This window comes from Echeneis naucrates, chromosome 22 (genome assembly GCF_900963305.1).
Source record: "Echeneis naucrates chromosome 22, fEcheNa1.1, whole genome shotgun sequence".
NCBI classification, from domain to species: Eukaryota; Metazoa; Chordata; class Actinopteri; order Carangiformes; family Echeneidae; genus Echeneis; species Echeneis naucrates.
In genome coordinates, this window is record NC_042532.1 from 21,265,757 (window position 1) to 21,285,003 (window position 19,247).

General features: G+C 45.5%; 1 protein-coding gene across 1 annotated transcript in view; it reads left to right on the forward strand.

Annotated features, from left to right (window-relative positions):
- The window catches only part of npas3 (neuronal PAS domain protein 3), a 160,926-nt gene that overhangs the window by 124,072 nt on the left and 17,607 nt on the right, over nt 1–19,247 (forward strand). Inside the window, exon 7 of the mRNA XM_029493976.1 lies at nt 8,368–8,584. Coding sequence (XP_029349836.1) covers nt 8,368–8,584 — 217 coding nt within the window. The remainder of the gene's footprint in view (nt 1–8,367; nt 8,585–19,247) is intronic.

The following is a 19,247-nucleotide window of genomic DNA, read 5'->3' on the forward strand; positions in this document are numbered from 1 at the left end:
ATAGCTCATGTTCCCTAAATCCCTATCTAATAGACAACTCATACATAATCAGGAGCAGCCGAAAGGCGTCGGCAGCAGCCGCTCCCGGTTGTTTTGCAGATACAGAGCGTCACTATCACCGCCGTCCGGGAGCCAGCCGAGCATCACCCCAAACTTCAGCCTCCTCTCGGTGAATAGCTCCGCTGGAACGCTTTATCTTATTAGTTTTAAATTATTCCTAATTATGGGATTCTAAATGCAGCAGTGTAGAATATAATACTGCCTTTAACTGAGTCCACTGAGTCAAACACAGCTTCTGTTCCTCCTCAAACAGAATCAGCTGATCACATCTGACTCCTTCTGTGTGTTCATCCGTCCGTTCTCACCCTCCATCTTTGAATGTGACATCCAGAGTCACGTCTCTACGTTGGACGCTCCTATTGGCTCCGCTGGGTGATGTCACAGCCAATCAGAGCGTCTCCTTCAGCTGCTGGTATATCTGAAGGATTTGATTGAGGACTATTTTCTGTGGCGGATTAATCCACATTTGGTCCACTAGAGACCAAATGTGTGTGTGTGTGTGTGTGTTCATGGAGATGAAGCAACATGTGACCTGCTGTGACTGTTTGAGTCACTGATGTTAATCGTTTTTGTGACAACAAAACATTGTGTTTCAAAGTGTTGTGGGCTTGACTGACAGCAGGAGAGGTCAACCTGTGTGTGTTGTGTTTTACTGGTTGTTTGATGTTCAGTTTTGGAGGCTTCCTGACTCACTAACACAGACAGACAGGTGAGTTGCAGCAATCTGCACTGCAGTGTGTTTGTTTGTGCGTCCATCTGGAGTATTGTGTATGAGTTCTCTCTCTGAAAAGCCCGTTTGTGTTTGTGCGGAGCGACGGAGAGCTGAACAGAGATATTAAAGAACGGGAGGGAAAAATAAAGATGAAGACTGAGGAAGAGGAAGAGCGCCATTAAAGAAACTTAATAAGAGAGAGAGAGATCGAGGTAGAGAAACAAAGAGAGAGAGAGCAGCAGTTTGTGTTGTTCTTGTCAAGGTCACAGCTGAATGTGGAGATCCTGAGGGAACTCCACTGCATGAGTGTGTGTCTGTGTGTGTGTATGCTGTGACATGGCTCAATGTTTTCCTGTGTGTTCTAGCATTTGTGTGTGTGTGTGTTTGTCTGCATTTAAAGCCCTGTAGGGGCTCACAACGGGCTGCAGCGACGCATTCCAATCGCTGCTCAATTAATTGCCCTGTAGACACACACACACACACACACACACACACACACACACACACACACACACACAGAGCTGTCCACAGAGTCCACAGAAAACAGTATCAACACGTGAGTAGCAGACAAACACACACATTCCCATTTATAGAAAATTAAAGCCAAATAAAAAAAAGACAGCTGAATCCTGAGCAAACACGCACACACACACACACACACACACACACACACACACACACAGGCCCTTGTTGGTAACTGTGTATTGATGATGCTCTGACTTCTCTCATCTTTGATGCTGGAGATGTTTTAATGAGTTATTTGGTGTGTATGCACACACACACAACAACAAACACACACGCTGTCTGGTGCAGCATGAAAGTTGTCGGTCTTGTGTTTTTTAATCAGTATGTCTGATGTTGAATTAATATTGATTCCTCTGCAGTCTTTTACAAAACTTCTCTCCATCTGTACATCCTCGGCTGCTCCCTCACATCTCTGATTTTTTTACTCTTCCGTGACGCTGAAACGTTTACCTGAAAACTTCATGGCTGACCTCTGACCCGGCAGGCTTTCATTTAGTGATTTCATCACCCCATTTTTTAACACTCATTTCCTGTCACAGCTTTTTAATCCAAGCTGAACACTCCCTACATCTCTTTCACATTAAAAGTCGAAGGATTTTATTTACCCCAAGTGAAAAATAACTGAGGCCTGGTGCTTCAAAACAAAAGCCTTCATGGTGAATTAGTCGTTAAATGACGGTTGTACATTTTAGCTAAAGTAAATTTTTACTATTTATTTTTAGAATTGATCAAATACAGTTAACCAGCAGCAGTTATGTTTCTAAATGTGTTTGGCCGCTAAAGTGCCACCTCTGAATACACAAATGTGACATTTTTCATTTTAATTTGAAGCGTATTAATTGGCAAAATTTAAGTTACAGAATAAAAGGCCAAAACAGCTGCTTCATCTGAGGACGGTGAAATAAGAAGTGACACTGACGGTAAAAATGTGAGGTTCAGTATGAGAGCAGGAGCTGCTGTTGTTTTCTTCTCACAACAGGAGGAGTTTTATTTGCCTCTATTTCAGCAGCCACACTCGAAGTAAACGCTCCCGTTCAGAGCGACGCGGTCCTTCAGCTGAGAAATGTTCAGAGCGGCGCTGCAGCATTAACACGGCTGTAAACGCTGCTGGAAAAATGAATGGAGGATATTTATAATAAATACACTTTTATTACAGCTGCAGGCTCGTATATTAGTCTTTAGTAGAGAGGAGCTCGCCGCCCCGTCTCTCTCCACAGAGCCGACTCTCACCGAGGCAGCTGATACACGTGTGATGCATTCCACTGACTGACTCCAGACCTGGACCTGCACTGTCCGGGTCCAGAGGACACGTTTCTCATTTTATTCACAGCTGAGTCAGCTGACAGTTTGCACTGACTTTATATCTGATGTGCACAACAAGAAGCATGTTGTTATTACAGTGATATGAACACACACACACACTGCTATGCCTTCAGGTGCCTGTCACAAACATGCATAAAGCAAAGCGGCCTCAAGATTCAGACACACACTTGGTGTAACCTCAGGGACTATGTACTGTAAGTGTGTGTGTGTGTGTGTGTGTGTGGACAAGCTCCAGGCTAAATCTCATTCACAAGGCAGAACAGACCTCAGGGCAAACACACACACACACAGACACACACCTGAAGCTCTGTATGAGTCATTAACACTCCAAACAAATGAAATCTCCCAATAAAAGGAATAAGCAGCAGTGAAGGAATTAGCATGAGGAACGTGATGAAAGTGCTCCTCCATTGTGTCCTTATCACGCTCCCATAATGCACTGGGAGGCAGGGATTGGCCCCGGCGTTTGGACGTTCGACACCGGGCTTATCAGTGTCTGGGGCCCCTCGTGCCAAACGTTCAAAGACCGCCATTGTTGTGAGATTTGGGCAGAACAGAGGAGCGATTTCCAGGGTCTTTAGAAATGCACAGTGGATTTGGTGAGCGGGGCGAGAGACTTTGAAAATACATAGCAGAGAGAGAGCGAGAGAGGGAAAGGGAAGAAATCTGATAAAACAGATAAAAACAGAAAAAAGAACAGAGGGGAGACAAATAAATCAGCTGGATGTCTAAAATCTGTGTGTGTTGTTTGTTTGTTAAAAAAAAATCACAACACGACACTTTTGTCTTTCTCAGTGTGAAATTTAGATGTTTACGTTAAAATCAGGCGTTTAACATCCACTAAGCTGCAGAAGAATGAGTCATCAAACCCCGAAACACCAGCAGGAGCTTCAGGAAATGATCTGTGTGTCTGTGTGTGTCTGTGTGTGTCTGTGTGCGTCTGTGTGCGTCTGTGTGCGTCTGTCTGTCCTCTGAGTCCCTTCATCTGTCAGGCTGTAAATTTCTGCTGAACCGACACCGAGACGAACCCCAGCAGACTGATTTAAGCCTCTGTGTGTGTGTGTGTGTGTGTGTGTGTGTGTGTGTGTGTGTGTGTGTGTGTTGAAAACGTACACCTGTCCCATCCTCTCCACCGGCTTAAGTGTGTGATTTAATGTGTGTGTCCATTCTATAACTCCATGAAATACCCAGAATGCATCTCACCTACACTCATTGCTCCACCAACTCAGAGAGCGAGAGAGAGAGAGAGAGAGAGAGAGAGAGAGAGAGAGAGAGAGAGAGAGAGAGAGAGAGAGAGAGAGAGAGAGAGAGAGAGAGAGAGAGGGAAGAACAGATGATGAACGACAAAACATGACACACACACACACAAAGTGTAGAAGTTAGTGTGTGGGTCTTTTCCTTTAACAAGTCAGCAGGTTGAAGAAGCTTTAGTGATTTGGGACACTGGGACATGAGGGGTGTGTGTGTGTGTGTGTGTGTGTGTGTGTGTGTGTGTGTATTGATCGAGCTGAAGGATCTCTTACTTTCTGTGCCTCTTGGGGCTTAAACACACACACACACACACACACACACACACACACGCTCCTTTGTGTCCAGTGATATGTGATAGATTTGTTCAGGTCTGTCTCTCCCTTTGCCTCATTGTGTGCGCGCGCACACACACACACACACACACTCAGAGTTGTGGTGAGCCCTCTGTGTCACTAATCAGCGGGACCTGCAGACGTTTCCGGCCCAAACAGCCGGAGTCAGACATTCTGTTCACTTTGAATCTGTTGCCGTGGTAACGGTTTGTCGGACTCCACATCTGGACCGGTCCCGGTTCACTCGGTCCAGATGTCATCGTCGGGTTTGGTTGCTAGGTGACGCCCGGTGGTCGTAGTGATGAGGACAGGAACGAAGAGAAGAGTGACGTGACAAACAGCAGATCCTGTTGTTGTAACCATGACAACGGCGGTTGTTTAGGAAGAAATCTCTAACCCAAATGAACCCGAACCAAACCAAGTCCATGTGTTTGTTGTTGTCACCATGACAACCACGGCAGAAATACCGACGTCAGGATCATAGTTGAATAGAACCTGAAAACTTCCTCCATCACTCCATTTAAAGTCATCCTCTCTCTCTCTCTCTCTCTCTCTCTCTCTCTGTTTTGTTTTGTTTCGCCTAATAAATCACCATTTATCAGAGCCAGGCTGACACACACACACAGACACACACACAAACACACACACAGACACACACACTGTGGCAAACAGTTCATAATGGACCATTCATTTGTCATCCTCTGAGCTGCTGACAAGGAAAGTGTCCGTGTGTGTGTGTGTGTGTGTGTGTTCATGCTACTTTACTGACAACAGAGATTCGTCCCCGTTCATCTGACTGATAACACACTAGTGCTGTCAACTGGTGACTCGCTCCATCGTCACACACACAAACCCTTGAGCAACATGTAACACAAAGACACACACACAGGTCACAGGCACTTTGTTTGACACTTTCGTCACTTGTACACATCATTGTTCACACAGTTAACTCACATCAACAATGTGAACAATGTGGATGCTCTTTATTTCATTTCCATTCAGTCTGTAAACAACAGCAGTAACACAATCAGATAAAACACACAATCTGAAAACACAACAGTTTTTAGTCATAAACGTCGTTTTAAAGTGGTTTGAAGAAGAATAAACATCCAAACCACGTTATGTTGTATTCAGAATGTTTGGAACACACTTTACAGACATTTATCGTGTTTATGTTCACACTTACTTCACATTCAAACCAAAATCCTTCAAGGTTAGCGGGTGGATCCAGGTGGGTGTGGCCTTTTGTTGTGACATCACAAACTTCCAGAAGTCCCGACGGCTGGTTTTAAGACTGTATGGACCTCTGAGGTCCAGTCCAGTAGAACTGTGATGTTATATTTTCTTTTAATTACCAAATTCAAGTAAAGATTTCAGGAAGCGTCTCGTCGTTTAACGAGGAAATGAAGTTTTTCTGCAGAGGATTTTTACGCTTGTGTCCGTGGTTTCTCCTCCGTCGTCGGCTTTAATGGAGGCCGCACCGCCGCCGCCCCGTGAATCATTAACAGCAGAGTAATTATGCACTATCAAACTTGGAATATTACCCCACTTAGCTAATGTTTAATGCTGTAATTAATTCTGAACCCCGCGAGCCAACATCAATTTATTTGATTAGTACTTTGCAAAGTCACACAGAGGTTTTTTACTGTTTTGAGGTGTGTGTGAATGTGTGTGTGTGTGTGTGTGTGTGTGTGTGTGTGTGTGTGTCTTTAAACATTTTCATATTAATTAAAGTGAGATCCAGAGAGTGAGAGTGTGATAAATGAGAATTCAACGCTTCAGTTTTTTCCTCTTTTATTTGTTATTTTGATTTTCATGACTTAATTGTTCCGTTCTCGTAGGAAGAGATATCTGTAATCTGATTGGGCCTCGATCTTGGTCACATGACCCGGTTCCTCCGATCACTTCATGAAAACTTCACTGAAGCTGGCAGATGTGGTCAGTGGAGGATTTCCCATTCACTTCAGGCTGCTGCGAAGTGACGCCTTAACAGGAAGTGTGCGTCTGTCCTGTTGTGCTCAGCTGAGCAGTAATTACAGCTGACAGCCGCTCTCGCTCGCTCGTCCTAAAAGATATGAGCAGAGACGCACACTATGATTCACACGAACACACACTTGGTCCCAGAAAACACACTCTCTCTCTGGACGCTGGTTATCGCCGCCACTCTCGCTGTCTTTTGTCACTCAGTGTCCTTGTCTCGGAGGGCAAGAGGAGCGATAAAGCCTCCGTCTGTGTTGTGTTTTTAATAAGTTTTATCTCCTAACAAACAACGTCAAAACTCAAACTGAGTCGTCTGCAGAGGTCACTCAGCTTCCTGTTGAGGAGCAGGCGGAAACAGCGAGTCGATGCTCTAATTGTGACGTTTTCACAACCCGACTCAGATGAGAGACGCACAAAATCAACAGCAAACAGCAGAGAGAGACCAGGTGATCTGGATCTTCACCCACCAGGCAGCTGAATTACTTCCATTAATGCCTCATTATGTACGTTCCTGGAGGGGAACAAATGTAATTAGCTCATAGTTTATGACGCATCGTTAAAGATGAAACTGTACGGCACATTTCAGTGATTCAGTGCTGTCGATTTAAAAAGGACCAGAGGCCGAGACGTTCCGACTCTGAAGGCTCCAAAGACTGCACGGCCTACATTTCCCAGCATGCAGCGCGGCGGTACTTTACGTGACAGACCACGCAGCTGTCTGTTTTTTCTTGTTAAGTGTTCATGTCAGCAGGTTCTAAACTGTAGAAAGAATCATTTGGACTCAGCAGACTGGAAGTTCTGACATTTGAAAAGAGGCCGACCTTCATCGTCCTCTCACTTCAGTCTGCTTCATGATGGAAAGGTCTGTGACCTGGACCTTGGTTGTCATGGTTACAATAACAATCTACCACCCCTCCCCCAGCGCACGCGTCTTCGCTACGACCATCAGATGTCGCCTAGCAACAGATCCTGACAATGATGTCACACTGACCCGCTGACAGACGACCCCGTTTCTTAGAGGGGAGGAGCCTCTCAGACTCTCAGAGTTCCCATTGAGGTTTTATCACTGCATGGTTAGGGTTAGTCACATGGTCTGATCCTGTCCTGCTCCAAACGAGCCAGACTGAAATCACCAGAGTCGGCGTTGAAGACGTTGTGTTTGCAGAAGCCTGAATGGAGGCCAAACTGACACGTCGTCTGAAGTGCTGCAGCTCTTCTCTGTCGTGTGATAATTCTCTTAAAGTGCCGCTGCAGCAAGTCGCTGAATGTCTGCATTGTTCCGTCTGTGTAATTAGCTCCACCAGTGACTTTATGTAAAATAGTTCTGCCAAGTTTTAATTGATTAAAAGTCGGCGTGTTATTGCGAGGAGGAACAATGTAGATCCAATTAGCACTGTAACGTGTAAACATGAACACTAACTCCCATGGTGCACCAGGGCGTGTGTGTGTGTGTGTGTGTGTGTGTGTGTGATTCAGTGATGAGTCTCATTTCTTAATCATCACTTTCTGCTCAAGATGAGACTTTATGAGGGGACTAAATTGCCTTAAAGGGATTTCTTATTAAAGGGATTACACCCATGTAATCCCCTTTTTCCCAGTGGACCCCAAAAAACCTGAACACACACAAACACACGCACAAACGCACCCACATTACCAGATTAGCACGTGCAATTAAACGTGCACGATGTTTTGTTAGGCCACAAATGAAAACACACACGTTAAACGTCACATGACGGCATTGAAAATTGTGCACTTACTGTTCATTACACAAAAACTTAAAGTGTGTATTTATAACCTTGACATGAATCTGTTTGTGTTTGTTAGGTGTGTGTGTGTAGCGTAACGCCGTGGTTTTGGCGGCGCTCCCTCGTCTCATCCCCAATTAACAAAGACAAATCCGCTTCTATCGCTGCTAATGAGAGTCTTTAAGGTGAAGGGACTCTGTATTTATTTAATAAGAAGAAGATTATTTATTCCATTTCCATGAGAAAGAAAAACCGCCGCTGATTCTCCACGGCTGCTGAGGGAGGGATTAGAGGAGGAAAGGGATGAGAGGTGAGAGGAGGAGAAGACGGGTGAGGAGGTGGAGACGATGCACGGGGGGGACGAGGGTGACGAAAGGAGGGATTAGAGGAGGACAAGGACAACTTCAGGGAGGATGATGAAGGTGAAGAAGAGGGAGAGAGACGGAAAACAATGAGTTCTGTGTCCTCTCTGCAGGTGGAGCTGACCGGCAGCAGCGTGTTCGACTACATCCACCCGGGCGACCACGTGGAGATGGCGGAGCAGCTCGGCATGAAGCTTCCTCCGGGCCGGGGGATGTCTCTGTCCCAGGGAAACGTCAACGAGGACGGGGCGTCCTCGGCGTCATCGTCGTCGCACTCTGAGACTCCGGAGCCAGGTAGGAAAGGAGGAAACATCCGGGAGACAGACTTCAATGTGTGAAAGACTTTAAGTTGATACCGCTGTCAGGTGATTAGTCAGTGGGCGGGGTCAACAGTCCTGTTGTCTCCCTGACCGGCCTGAAGGTACAAACTTATCAACAAAACACAATAAATCAAAATAAAAACCAAACGATCTTTAAATCACTCCTCTAATGAGCACGTACGCTGATTAAAAAGTTGGATTCGGGATGCTGAAGTGTTTGGAACTGTTGAGTCGAGGTTCCTAAAGGTTTCCTCTCTTATTCTTACTGGACCTGAGACATAAATGAGATTTAACATCGGAGAAATAATTAGCTTTATAGGAGCCTTTGCTCTAAAAGAACTTAACTTCCTGCACATTCAGTGCAGATAAAAGTCTTATTGATGTTTTCATCTGAGCGTTTTGGGGCCGAATCGACGTTGATTCAAACATTCGTAGTCGTTTCTGTTTCTGCGGCTTCCTTCAGTTTGAACAGAATCAGTCCGACACATTTGCTGCTGTAAACCGTCTCTTTAAGAATTTACACCTTCCAAATGCTTTTCATTGTACTTCTCTCTCGCTCTCTCTCATGCTGATGATAATTTAAGTATTAGGGGGAAAAATCCATTTATAAATTAAACAAAATGACTTGATATCCATCGAGTCCCTTAGTTCATCAGTCTGTTCAAACAAGGAGGGGAAGATTGGCTTTGCGACGGCCGAAGTCTTTGGAGACAGTGCAGTAATTAGATCTGCTGTGGATTTATTCTTGGCTGATTGGTGCTGGTGATGGGTGTGTGTGAGTATTGGGGGGGTTAAATTAATTGGAGTTCCACATTTCAGGTTTTCTTTGACTTTCTGCAAAACCCCAAACAGCCTCCCTGAGCACCAAACCGGGGCAGGAAGGGCGGCCGGAGGATGGGGGGGCTATCTGTGGTTGTCAGTGTCAATTTGTCTGGAGAGAAAGAAAAAGAAAGGGAGCGCTAAAACATCCAGGGGGGCTCCCCCAATGCTAATTCACCCTAAAGACATAACGATATGAAGACATTGAAGGAGACACAGAAAGCCTGAGCAGTTCGTATTAATGTCTCGGTGCGTCCCAAAGTTAATTTGACCAGAGAAGAAAAAAAAGTCAGAGAGCGGCGGGCGCCACGAAGACAGAGGTTTGTCCTCTCGTGTTAATTTTCCCAGAAAGAGAGGGGGGGTGTTGGGACGGGTTTGAATGTGCATGAGTGCTCAGCAATGTTAATTCGTCCACAGAAGGGGGGGTTCAGACGGACATGTATGAATGTGAACGAGAGAGAGAGATCATGTGACCGGAGGGGGGGGCTGGGGCAGATCTCAGGTGTCCGGGGTAATTCTTCACGCTCTGCTGTAACATAATGACCACTGACAGGTCATTACCCACCATGGATACCTGTGAGTGGGCGGGGTCTATCAGGCAGCAGGAAGTGGATGACAGCTCTGAGGGGTGATTCTGGTCTGCCGGGACCAGGACTGACCAGAAGGAGAACCACTGGAGGACAGGGTCAGGGGTCAAAGGTCACTGCTGAAGTGGTACCTGCTGGTCAGGGGGTCCGTCGTTCGTTCTCGTGCCAACGCTGGGCCGCCAAACCGTTCCAGTTGAGCTTCTCCATTTGTTTACCCTTCTCCGCCCTCGATGTGTCTTCCTCTGTCCCTCAGCTGCCTCCTCGCTCTGCAGCAGCGTCCGATCGATGGCTGCTGACTCCGCTCCTCTGTGGAGTTTCTCCGTATGCTAATGTCCTGTACTGAGGAGATTTCATGGCTGCTTGGTTGTGTTTTTGTCTGCCTGTAGACATCTGATTATTTTCTTGGTTGGGTCGCATAATTCATGACAAGTCGAAGGTGCGCATGAGAAAAAACAGCCTTTTCTCCAGAAACACTTCATATTCCAGATCCTTTTACAATGAGACTCACAGCTTTTGTTTCACTTTTATACAAGAAAAGGTTTAGAAGGTGGAGCTGAAATGAAAAGTTTGACAAATTTATGTTTTGCAATCTTCCCCAAATCCTTCAGAGAGCCGCAGGGATCACGGACTTTAACAGGAAACCTGCTCTGGTTCCTTCAGAAAATCAACCTAAAAAGTTTATGATACGTGATTTTATTTGGAGCTCAAATAAAATCGCCTGACGTAAACAGCTGCTGTTGGGCTGTAAACAGTCTAATTAATATCACGTCTCGACCGCTCCGCTGTCTCTCCTCCAAAAGCTCCGCGTCGTTCAGCATGTTTGAACAAAAACGGGCTGTAAAGGTCGACTGTGAGCGGGCCGCTTTGTAACACACACAAAAGTTTAAACAAAGTCAGAATGGCAGCTCCCAAAATCATTCACACTTGGCTGTAGATGTTCACCCAGAAGCCCAAAGACTTAATGTTCTGGAGCAGCGACAGATTTGGACTGATTCACGCTCTGGTTCTGGTACAGTGTGGCGTTGGCCTGAGCTTTAGGCCTTACTTCCATGAGTGGCCCTTCAGACTCTGACTCTGATAATTTGGCATCATCTCTGTGGACCACTTGATTTTCAGCCCCGTTAACGAACCCCACCCAGCCGAGTCCAACAAGCCCAAAGCTGCTTGGTTCCCCTGTGAAGTTCAGCAGGCTGTGCCGTCATAATATATCAAGCTGACCCCATCCTTTTAATTGCAGTCACGCTCATAAAGTATTGAGATTGGAGTTAAAACTTGAGATGACCTTGGAGGAGAGAGATCTTCCTTTGAAGCCGACGCTCCGTTCGGCTCCCTCTTTCAGTTGAGGAGAGTCATCTTTAAAAGCACATGACGCAATTTGACTAATATCAGTCAAGCTGAGGCGGAGAGGCTGCACGTCTCTCACTGTTCTGAAGGGTGAGTGGCTCAAAATTATTACTCATAAGTGTAATTCAGAATCTGACTGAGGAGGGAACACTCTGCCCGCCGCTCTTATGCTCCCTCACTTCAGCGTCTTCATTACATATCATCAGCTGAGGGCCACCGGAACATGTCTAATGCAGCCGACGTCTGATGGCTCTTGACTTTGACCTTTGACCTCCTCACTGGAGGTGACTTGCAGAGCTGAAGATGCTCCCCTCTGGAGCTGAAAACTTTTTCTGGCTGCAGCATTTCCTGTTTTTGGTTTTAAATTGAAGTCAGTCTCATTTGTAAGCGTCCGACACAATCTGAACGCAAACTGTCATCAGTGACATCAAAGTGTGCCGCTCAACTTAACTGTTCATGGACACATTTTAAAGAAGAGCCTCACCGCTGAGAAATCACAGGTCGCCATCTTGAAAGGCGATGAGTTGCTCCGGTTATTTGCACTTCAGGATTTCATTTAAGAAGTGATGCAAACACAATGAAAGGTGAAGAAAGACGTGAGTGTGTGCGTGTTTATCCCGCCAGATCTGACCTTTGCCTCCTGGCGTGGAGTGCAAGTGACATTTCAAATGCAAATAGAAACCCGCTCCGGCAGCACGAGCACACACACTCGGAGGGTTCGTCCTTGGGCAGCAGCCGCCGCCGATGGCCGCTCCAAATGACATTAAATGTAGGTGACTGTAAACTTGGCTAATTATGATAAATGTGAGCGATTATGACGAATTATTCCCCTCCATTGTGCTAATAGCGTAATTAGCAACAATAATCAAAGACTTATGATGTTGAAATAAGGCGACGCTGCGGCCAATTAGACCGCAAGGAGCTAATAATGAAGAACTTATGGTGTTTTCCTGGAGGGCAGAATAGCTGCTACTTCCAGAAGGACTTTGAAATGTGGGTGTTTTTCTGACTCACTCCGCCGTCTGATGTGAGAAAATTGAAATAAATAGTCATTTTAATTCAGACTTTTCTTTTTGATGAAATAAATGAAACTGGGTACAAACAGAAGGCAGCTGGTTCAAAGGAACCCCCCTGCAGGTCCTTTAAAGGGCCAGACGGTCTGAAGACAGACCTCCATGTGGTCTTCAATCAGGTCCAGCTTCTGTATTAATCCAGTTAAAGTCTCAAAGCTCTCAGTTCTCAGAAATACAGAAACTGAACCTTAAAACCGGCCTTCAGGACTTCTGGGACTTTGTGACGTCACTGAAGGACAGAGGAAGAGTCAAGTTGAACAGGAAGTGGAAGAAAACCTCATAACTCCTCCTGCTGTCTTTCTGCTGGAGGTGTCATCATGGCTAGGACATTTTCCCATAGACTTCAACACAACCTGATGGTTATTAGGTAAAATTCAGGTTTAGGCTCTTCAGCTCTGGACTAAGAAAGTCAAGAACTAAAGTGTTTTGTGCAACAGATGAATTCAGACTTTAGTTAGTAGGGAGTGATTTTGTGTTTTGTGTTGTGTTGTTGTGCGTCGATCAGAATTTAACTCTACACAACTGTGAGCTGAAACATGAAGTGTGTTATTTTTTTGTTTTGTTTTTTTTTTTGGTCAGACCTGCTAAATGATTTCCACTCAGCAGATCGTCTGAAGTCCAAACTCACCGGGAGAATTAGTCACAATGGATTCAGCAAAAGCGCTCAAATTAATTAAATCTGTGTCATGAGTGTGTTTTTTTAAGAAAAGCAATAAAACCACTTGAGGCAAACAAAGAACTTTTCAGAGACGAAGGATTATTACTAAAGCAAAATTATCCGTTTGGTTAAGTTTTATTAAACCGCCACCGCACTAAATGGAATCTTTAGAGTACACAATGGCCAATCACAGGCCATTATTATTAGAGCTTTCTAATTAGTGTTCCTAACGAGGACGGGCTGTTTACAATGGGAGCAGAGCTGCTCTGATAAGGACAGCCGAGGACAGGGCGGCGCCAGACCACAAATAAAACGCTCCTCTCTGATATCTGCCTGTCACAGCACCGATAAGGCGGGAACTTCTCAAGGTCCAGGACTCAACTTTTAATTTGTGGAGTGTGTGTGTGTGTGTGTGTGCGCTCAGTCAAACAGGCTTAAAGAGAACCACAGTGTGTTGATGAGAGAACGAGGACGAAGAACAGAACTATTCAAAGTTAAATAAAAGGAGGGGGAACATTAAAAATCATCCCTGTCCTTCAGGTAAATGAAGTAAAATAAACAGATGCTTAATTTAACATAAACGCAGCAGCAGAAGGAGCTCCACCTCAGATTCTCCTCAGGTCGGTGGTTTGTGCTCATCAGAAGCCGAAGTGGCTCTTCGCAGACGTGTTTGTAAAAACCAGTTAGCAGCTCGAAGAAAATGGCCGCCGCGTCTATTCGTCCTCGCGCCTTCCTCTGATTCGAGCTAATCTGCTCAGTCCGTCCACCTGTCCCTCTCTGCCAACCCTGCCACCAAACACACTCCTCGCCCTCTCTCTTTTTCCTGTCAGCTGTCTTTTATCTGGGGACGCCGTCGTCTTCTGGCCAAACACAAACACAGAGAGGAAAGAGAGAGACTGAAATTATAAGAGGAAATAAAGACGGACGGGCTCAGAGACACAAAGGAGGGAAGAGGAATAAAATGAGCGGACTGTTCCTGTTTGGAGGTTCAATCCAACTTATTTCTCCTCCGGAAAAAAAACCATTCCTGTCCCGAACACTCAGATCAACAAGTTGAGGAGCCTGTATGAGTGACATTTCCCATCATGCAACTCTGCTGCTAGTCTACGGAGGGTTTCAGCTGTTTGCACTTTAATGAAAACCTGCGATTTAACGAGCTTTATGTTTGAAACGCCACCTTTGTTGGAGTCGTCATTGTGCTTCGTTCCCACTCTGACTTCCTGTCCAGTCTGCCGTTTGTGTCTTCGGCCTCCTGTGGCGGCGGACGGACGGCGGCGGACGACGTGGCAGACACACACGTTGACGTTACAGAGCGACGGCTCGGTGTTTGTCCTGCGGTCGAGCTGTTTTCAGTGTAAATGCCACCGCAGAGGCAACTGGACGCTGCGTTCAGGCGTCTGTCCTCTCTCCGGGAAATCTGATATTTGTAGTGTTTGTTTTTATTTGTTTTTTTCTCAAACATCACACACAGTCTTGAGTTTACCTGTTCAGATCTGCATATCCCATCTGAATCTGTGTGTGTGTGTTTTGTTTCCTAATTCTTTGGTTGTGGTTTTATTTGATTGTTTCTTTTGCGCGTCCTCCTGAGGTGTTTGATTTGTTCTCATCTTTTATCTTATTTTATCAATTTGTTTTTCTCCTTTGTTTATGTTGGAGCTTTATTATGTTCATGTTTTCTGGATAAGATTTTGTTTCTATTTTTTAAAACAACCTTTTTCACTTAATCTTTTATTTCTCTGGAGAACAATTTAAATAATTGACTTTATTTCAGTAAGATGAAGTTTAAACACAGTTAGCACAGCGCTACATGCTACAGGTTGTGTGTTTGTGTGTGTTGAATCAGATTGTCTCAGGGTGGGGTTCCCTCCTCTCAGCGTCTCCTCAGCATCATTTGATTGGTTATCAATTAATCATTCAAATTTTATTTCTTCCAGTTAGTGTCATTCAAAGCGCTTCATATTCGACTGATCGGATGAAGACAGAGACAAAAAACAACTACACAATAATTAGAGATCAGAAATAATAGAATGACATCAGAGAAATATAAAAACCTGATTATATTCAAATAAGTGACTTCTGACCCAAAAAACTGGAGACAGGAGATCTTTGTTTTGAGGTTTCACTTCCTGTTTCCACAACTCAAATCTTAAAAACTAAAAGCTGCTTCGTCAAACTGTTCGTCAAAGTGATTTAAATTTAAAAACAGGAAAAAGACGGAGCGTCCACAAACCTTTGGCCACTTATCCTCCCTTTGTTTTAGTCTCTTTCGCTCTTCCTCTCCTCTGTCTTCCTTTCATAGGCAGATCCGTTCCCAGAGGAGGAAGACGAGAAGCTAAAGACAGATTAGAAAAGCCTTCAAGTCCCGACTCAGGGAGATCACTGAGGGGGAGGAGGGGGAGGAGGGGGAGGAGGAAGATGAGATGGAGGGGAAGGGGAAGTGTCTCTATGGAGGAAAGACAGGAAGAAAAAGGGCTCGAAAGAAAGACAAAGCCGGGGTGAAGGCGTCTCCAGACTATTAGAGCGCTGTTTGATTTGAGCTCATTGTTCTGATGAGACTGTCAAAATAAAAGTCTTTTCTTACCTTCGGTTCCCAGGCTTCTGTATTGTGGGAAAAAGCTTTGAGGAAATCTGGAACACACTCACACACACAGATCGAAACTCCATTTTGGAATCTGATTCGAATCGGATGTTTCACTTCCTGTCTCCCTTTTCCTCCTTCTTCCTTGTTCCTCATTTCCTGACATCTCTCGTTCTCTTCCTCTTTCCTTCCCTTCCTCCACCCCTTTGACCCCCCCTTCCCCTCTCCACCTTCAGTAAACTGAAAAATTATCACCTGGGCTTTTCTTCCTGACACAATTTGTCAAATCCTCCCTGATAGGAAACACATTCTATTCACAAAGCGAGCCCCCCCCCCCCCCCCCCCCCCCCCCCCTCCCCCTCCTCCCCCCTCTCCCTCCTGACGGTAGCAATTCAATTACAGCCGTGGAGGCGATAGTGAGCCGGAGAGGCAGGAATATGACAGGACAGTTACAGAGTGTTTGCACAATTAAACTTTCCCTGACAATACTGTGTGTGTGTGTGTGTGTGTGTGTGTGTGTGTGTGTGTGTGTGAGAGCCAGCCACAGCACATTTGTCATGATTCCCTCTCACCTGTCAACTCCACTGATCTCCCTCGGCTCCTGCTGTTGCATTGTGGGTAGTACGGAGAAGAAGGCAGGAGGAAGTGAAGGAAACGTGGGAGGGTGTCACAGGGACAGTTAGCTTAGCTTAGCATAAAGACTGAGAGCAGGTGGAAACAGTTAGCCTCACTGACTGAGAGAGAGAGCTTAGCTTGGTAATATATTAACATAAACATATTTGTATTCATTAATGTTTAATTGTTTTAATTGTATTGATCGGAAATGAAGTCTATGGGAAAATGTCCCTCCTCCTCCCTGATGAGTTTACAATATGATGTTCATTTTTTAAATGAAGCTCCATTTAGAGGGGAACAGATCAGGAGGGGGTGGGGCTGCTGAGTGACTGACAGACTGTACCGTCCAATCAGGACAGAGCACACAGAAGGTCAGATCCACCCTCTCCTCCGAGGTCAGTTTCTGTTAAAAATCAAGATGGCCGACAGATGAATGACAGCAGGTGATGTCATGTTGAGTTGACACTTGCTTGGAAAAGGTCAGGAACGCTGAGGTCAGAGGTCGAGACAGACACGAGGAACAGGAAATGATTTTTCATGACTTCAGAGTAACGGTTGAATCTTCTCTCCTTCATTGATAGATTTCTGTAGAACATTCAAACCTTCTAGCCTTTATTGTTTTGTTATGAGGTAACAAGAAATGGATCACTCTCGGCACCAAAGCCACCATTCTGCCGATTTCACTCTGCTTTCAGCCCGTCATGGCGGCGCCGCCGGCTGGTGGAGGTTGCGGTGACCTTGCTGTAGCTCTCTTTGTTTCAGCGCTGTTAGCTAGTTATCAGTCGGACACAACGAGCTCCCTGAACCAGGCAGCGCTATTAGACTCTGACAATGATACACCGTCCCGCTGAGACTTCACACGCACACGCTCACATGTGGAAAGAAACCCAGGGCACTCTGGGTATTGTCCAAAGATCACAGGCGTAGGTGAGTTGTTCTTTTTAATTAATCATTTGTCCTTCAAACGGGGGAAAGTTTCCTCGCTGTAGATAATTAGGTCCCAGAGTCGGGCGGCGGCGGAGCCGGCAGCCACCTGCTGCCTTTGTAGCGCTAATCTTTGTCTTGTAGGAGCGTCGTCCCCAAAGACGCCACGGCAACGCACGCCGAACGAGCAGAATGAGAAAACACCTCTGAATCCCCACATGATCCTCCTCCTCCCTCTTCCTCCTCTTCTTCTGTATTTGGTCCATCTGGCATAAACTGAACTCGAAGGTCAAAGGTCAACACAACCTCTCAAAACTAGCTGAGCACAAAATCTGAAGAGGAGGAGATGAGGTGAGTTTATCCCAATAAAGGTCAAAGGTCAGCGTCACTGTTACATCATTGTCTAAACTTTCTGGAGGTCCCTCCCACAGCTACTCCTCCACTTCCTCTTCTCCTTTCCTTCCTCCTCCTCCCTCTCTCCTCGCCCTTCCATCTGTCCATCCTTTTCTTTTTTACTCTTCTGTCTTCCTGCTCTGCGCTTCTCATCTTCTCGTCTTCCATCTGTTCTCACTTGGAATGTACAAAAATGAGAGAGGTGTGTGTGGTTGTGTGTGTATGACAATGAAAGTGATATTGTGTGTGTGTAAAACTAATCCCATTAATTCAAAGTGTGTAACAAAGAGAGAAAGAAGGTCCAGCTCCCCCGTCGTTCGTCCGTCCTCCCTCCATCATCATTATTCCTCCGTCGGATCGGCGGATGATTTCCTGGAGGACCGAGTGAGCCGCCGCCTGACGGAGGGAAGGAGGAGGCAGATTTTCCCTTCTGGGATCCTTGTGTTGTTTCCCTCCTTGGCTCCTTGTCTCCTCTGTCCTACTCTCATACTTCCATCAACTTTTTCCTCCCTCTTCTTTCATTCTTTCATTTTCTCCTCCTCTTCCCTCTTTCATCTCTCCGTTCGTTTTTATTTCTTTCCTGGTTTTCCTACTTCACCTCCATCTTTCATTTAACTCTCTTTATTCTCCATCTGCTCCTCCGCCCTTACTTTGATTTTTCCCTCCTCCTCTTCTTCTTTCCCTCTTTCATCTGACTCCTCCTCACATTCACGTTTATTGTCTCTCCTCCTTCCTTCTTTCCTCCCTCGTCTCCTTTATTCCTCTCCCTCTCTCGCCTTTTCCGTCTCTCTCTCTCGCTCTTCAAGGACATTTATATTATAAAGGATGAATTAGCATATTAATTCATTTCTTTCAATTTTCTCAGATTAGACGTTGTCAACACGTATCAGCGCTGATCAAACCAGCAAGTCCACCAGAGACCTGTGTGAGTGTGTGTCTGTGTGTGTGTGTCAGTGTGTGTGTTGGGGGAATTGAGGGAAAAAAGGAATGAATGCAACCAGCTTCAGTGTTCATACACACTAAAATACGCACACACACATTCACACAAACGTGTTAAGAGATGAATGAAACGGCGTCATTAAAGGAACAGTGTGTGTCGTTTGTTCCGACGTGTTTAGTCCACCTGAAAAACTGGCGCTGAGTGATGATGTCATCAGAAACACTGTGACATCAGACCGGAAGGTGTCAGCCAACAGAGTTTCCGCTGTGGCCTCATCGATGGTTTTTATCGCTAGGCAACATCAGGTGGTCGTAGCGACGGCGCTGACGTAGATTATGGAGCACCAAAGTCCACGTCAGGACGGACGGGTCAGCCGTGTTCGATTCCCTCGTGGCAGCAGCAGTTTATTATCCCCGACATTCATTGTTGTAGTAACCATGACAACAGAGCTCGTGTAATGATGAGGAAGTATTTGTTTTAAGTCTTTAAGAGTTTTGAGTCTCCTCCTCAGGGACGTGAATTTTTCAGATTAATATAACCCTGAGAGTGTGTGTTTGACCTTTGACCTAAAAAAGGTAAACTTATTATTATTGATGGAAATGACGTGCGTCCTCCCCTCAGTCCCTCTAATGGATGGAGAAGTTGTGAATGAAAAATAAAGACGATGAAATCAAACTTTATTTTTTATTTTAAAATAAAGCCAAAT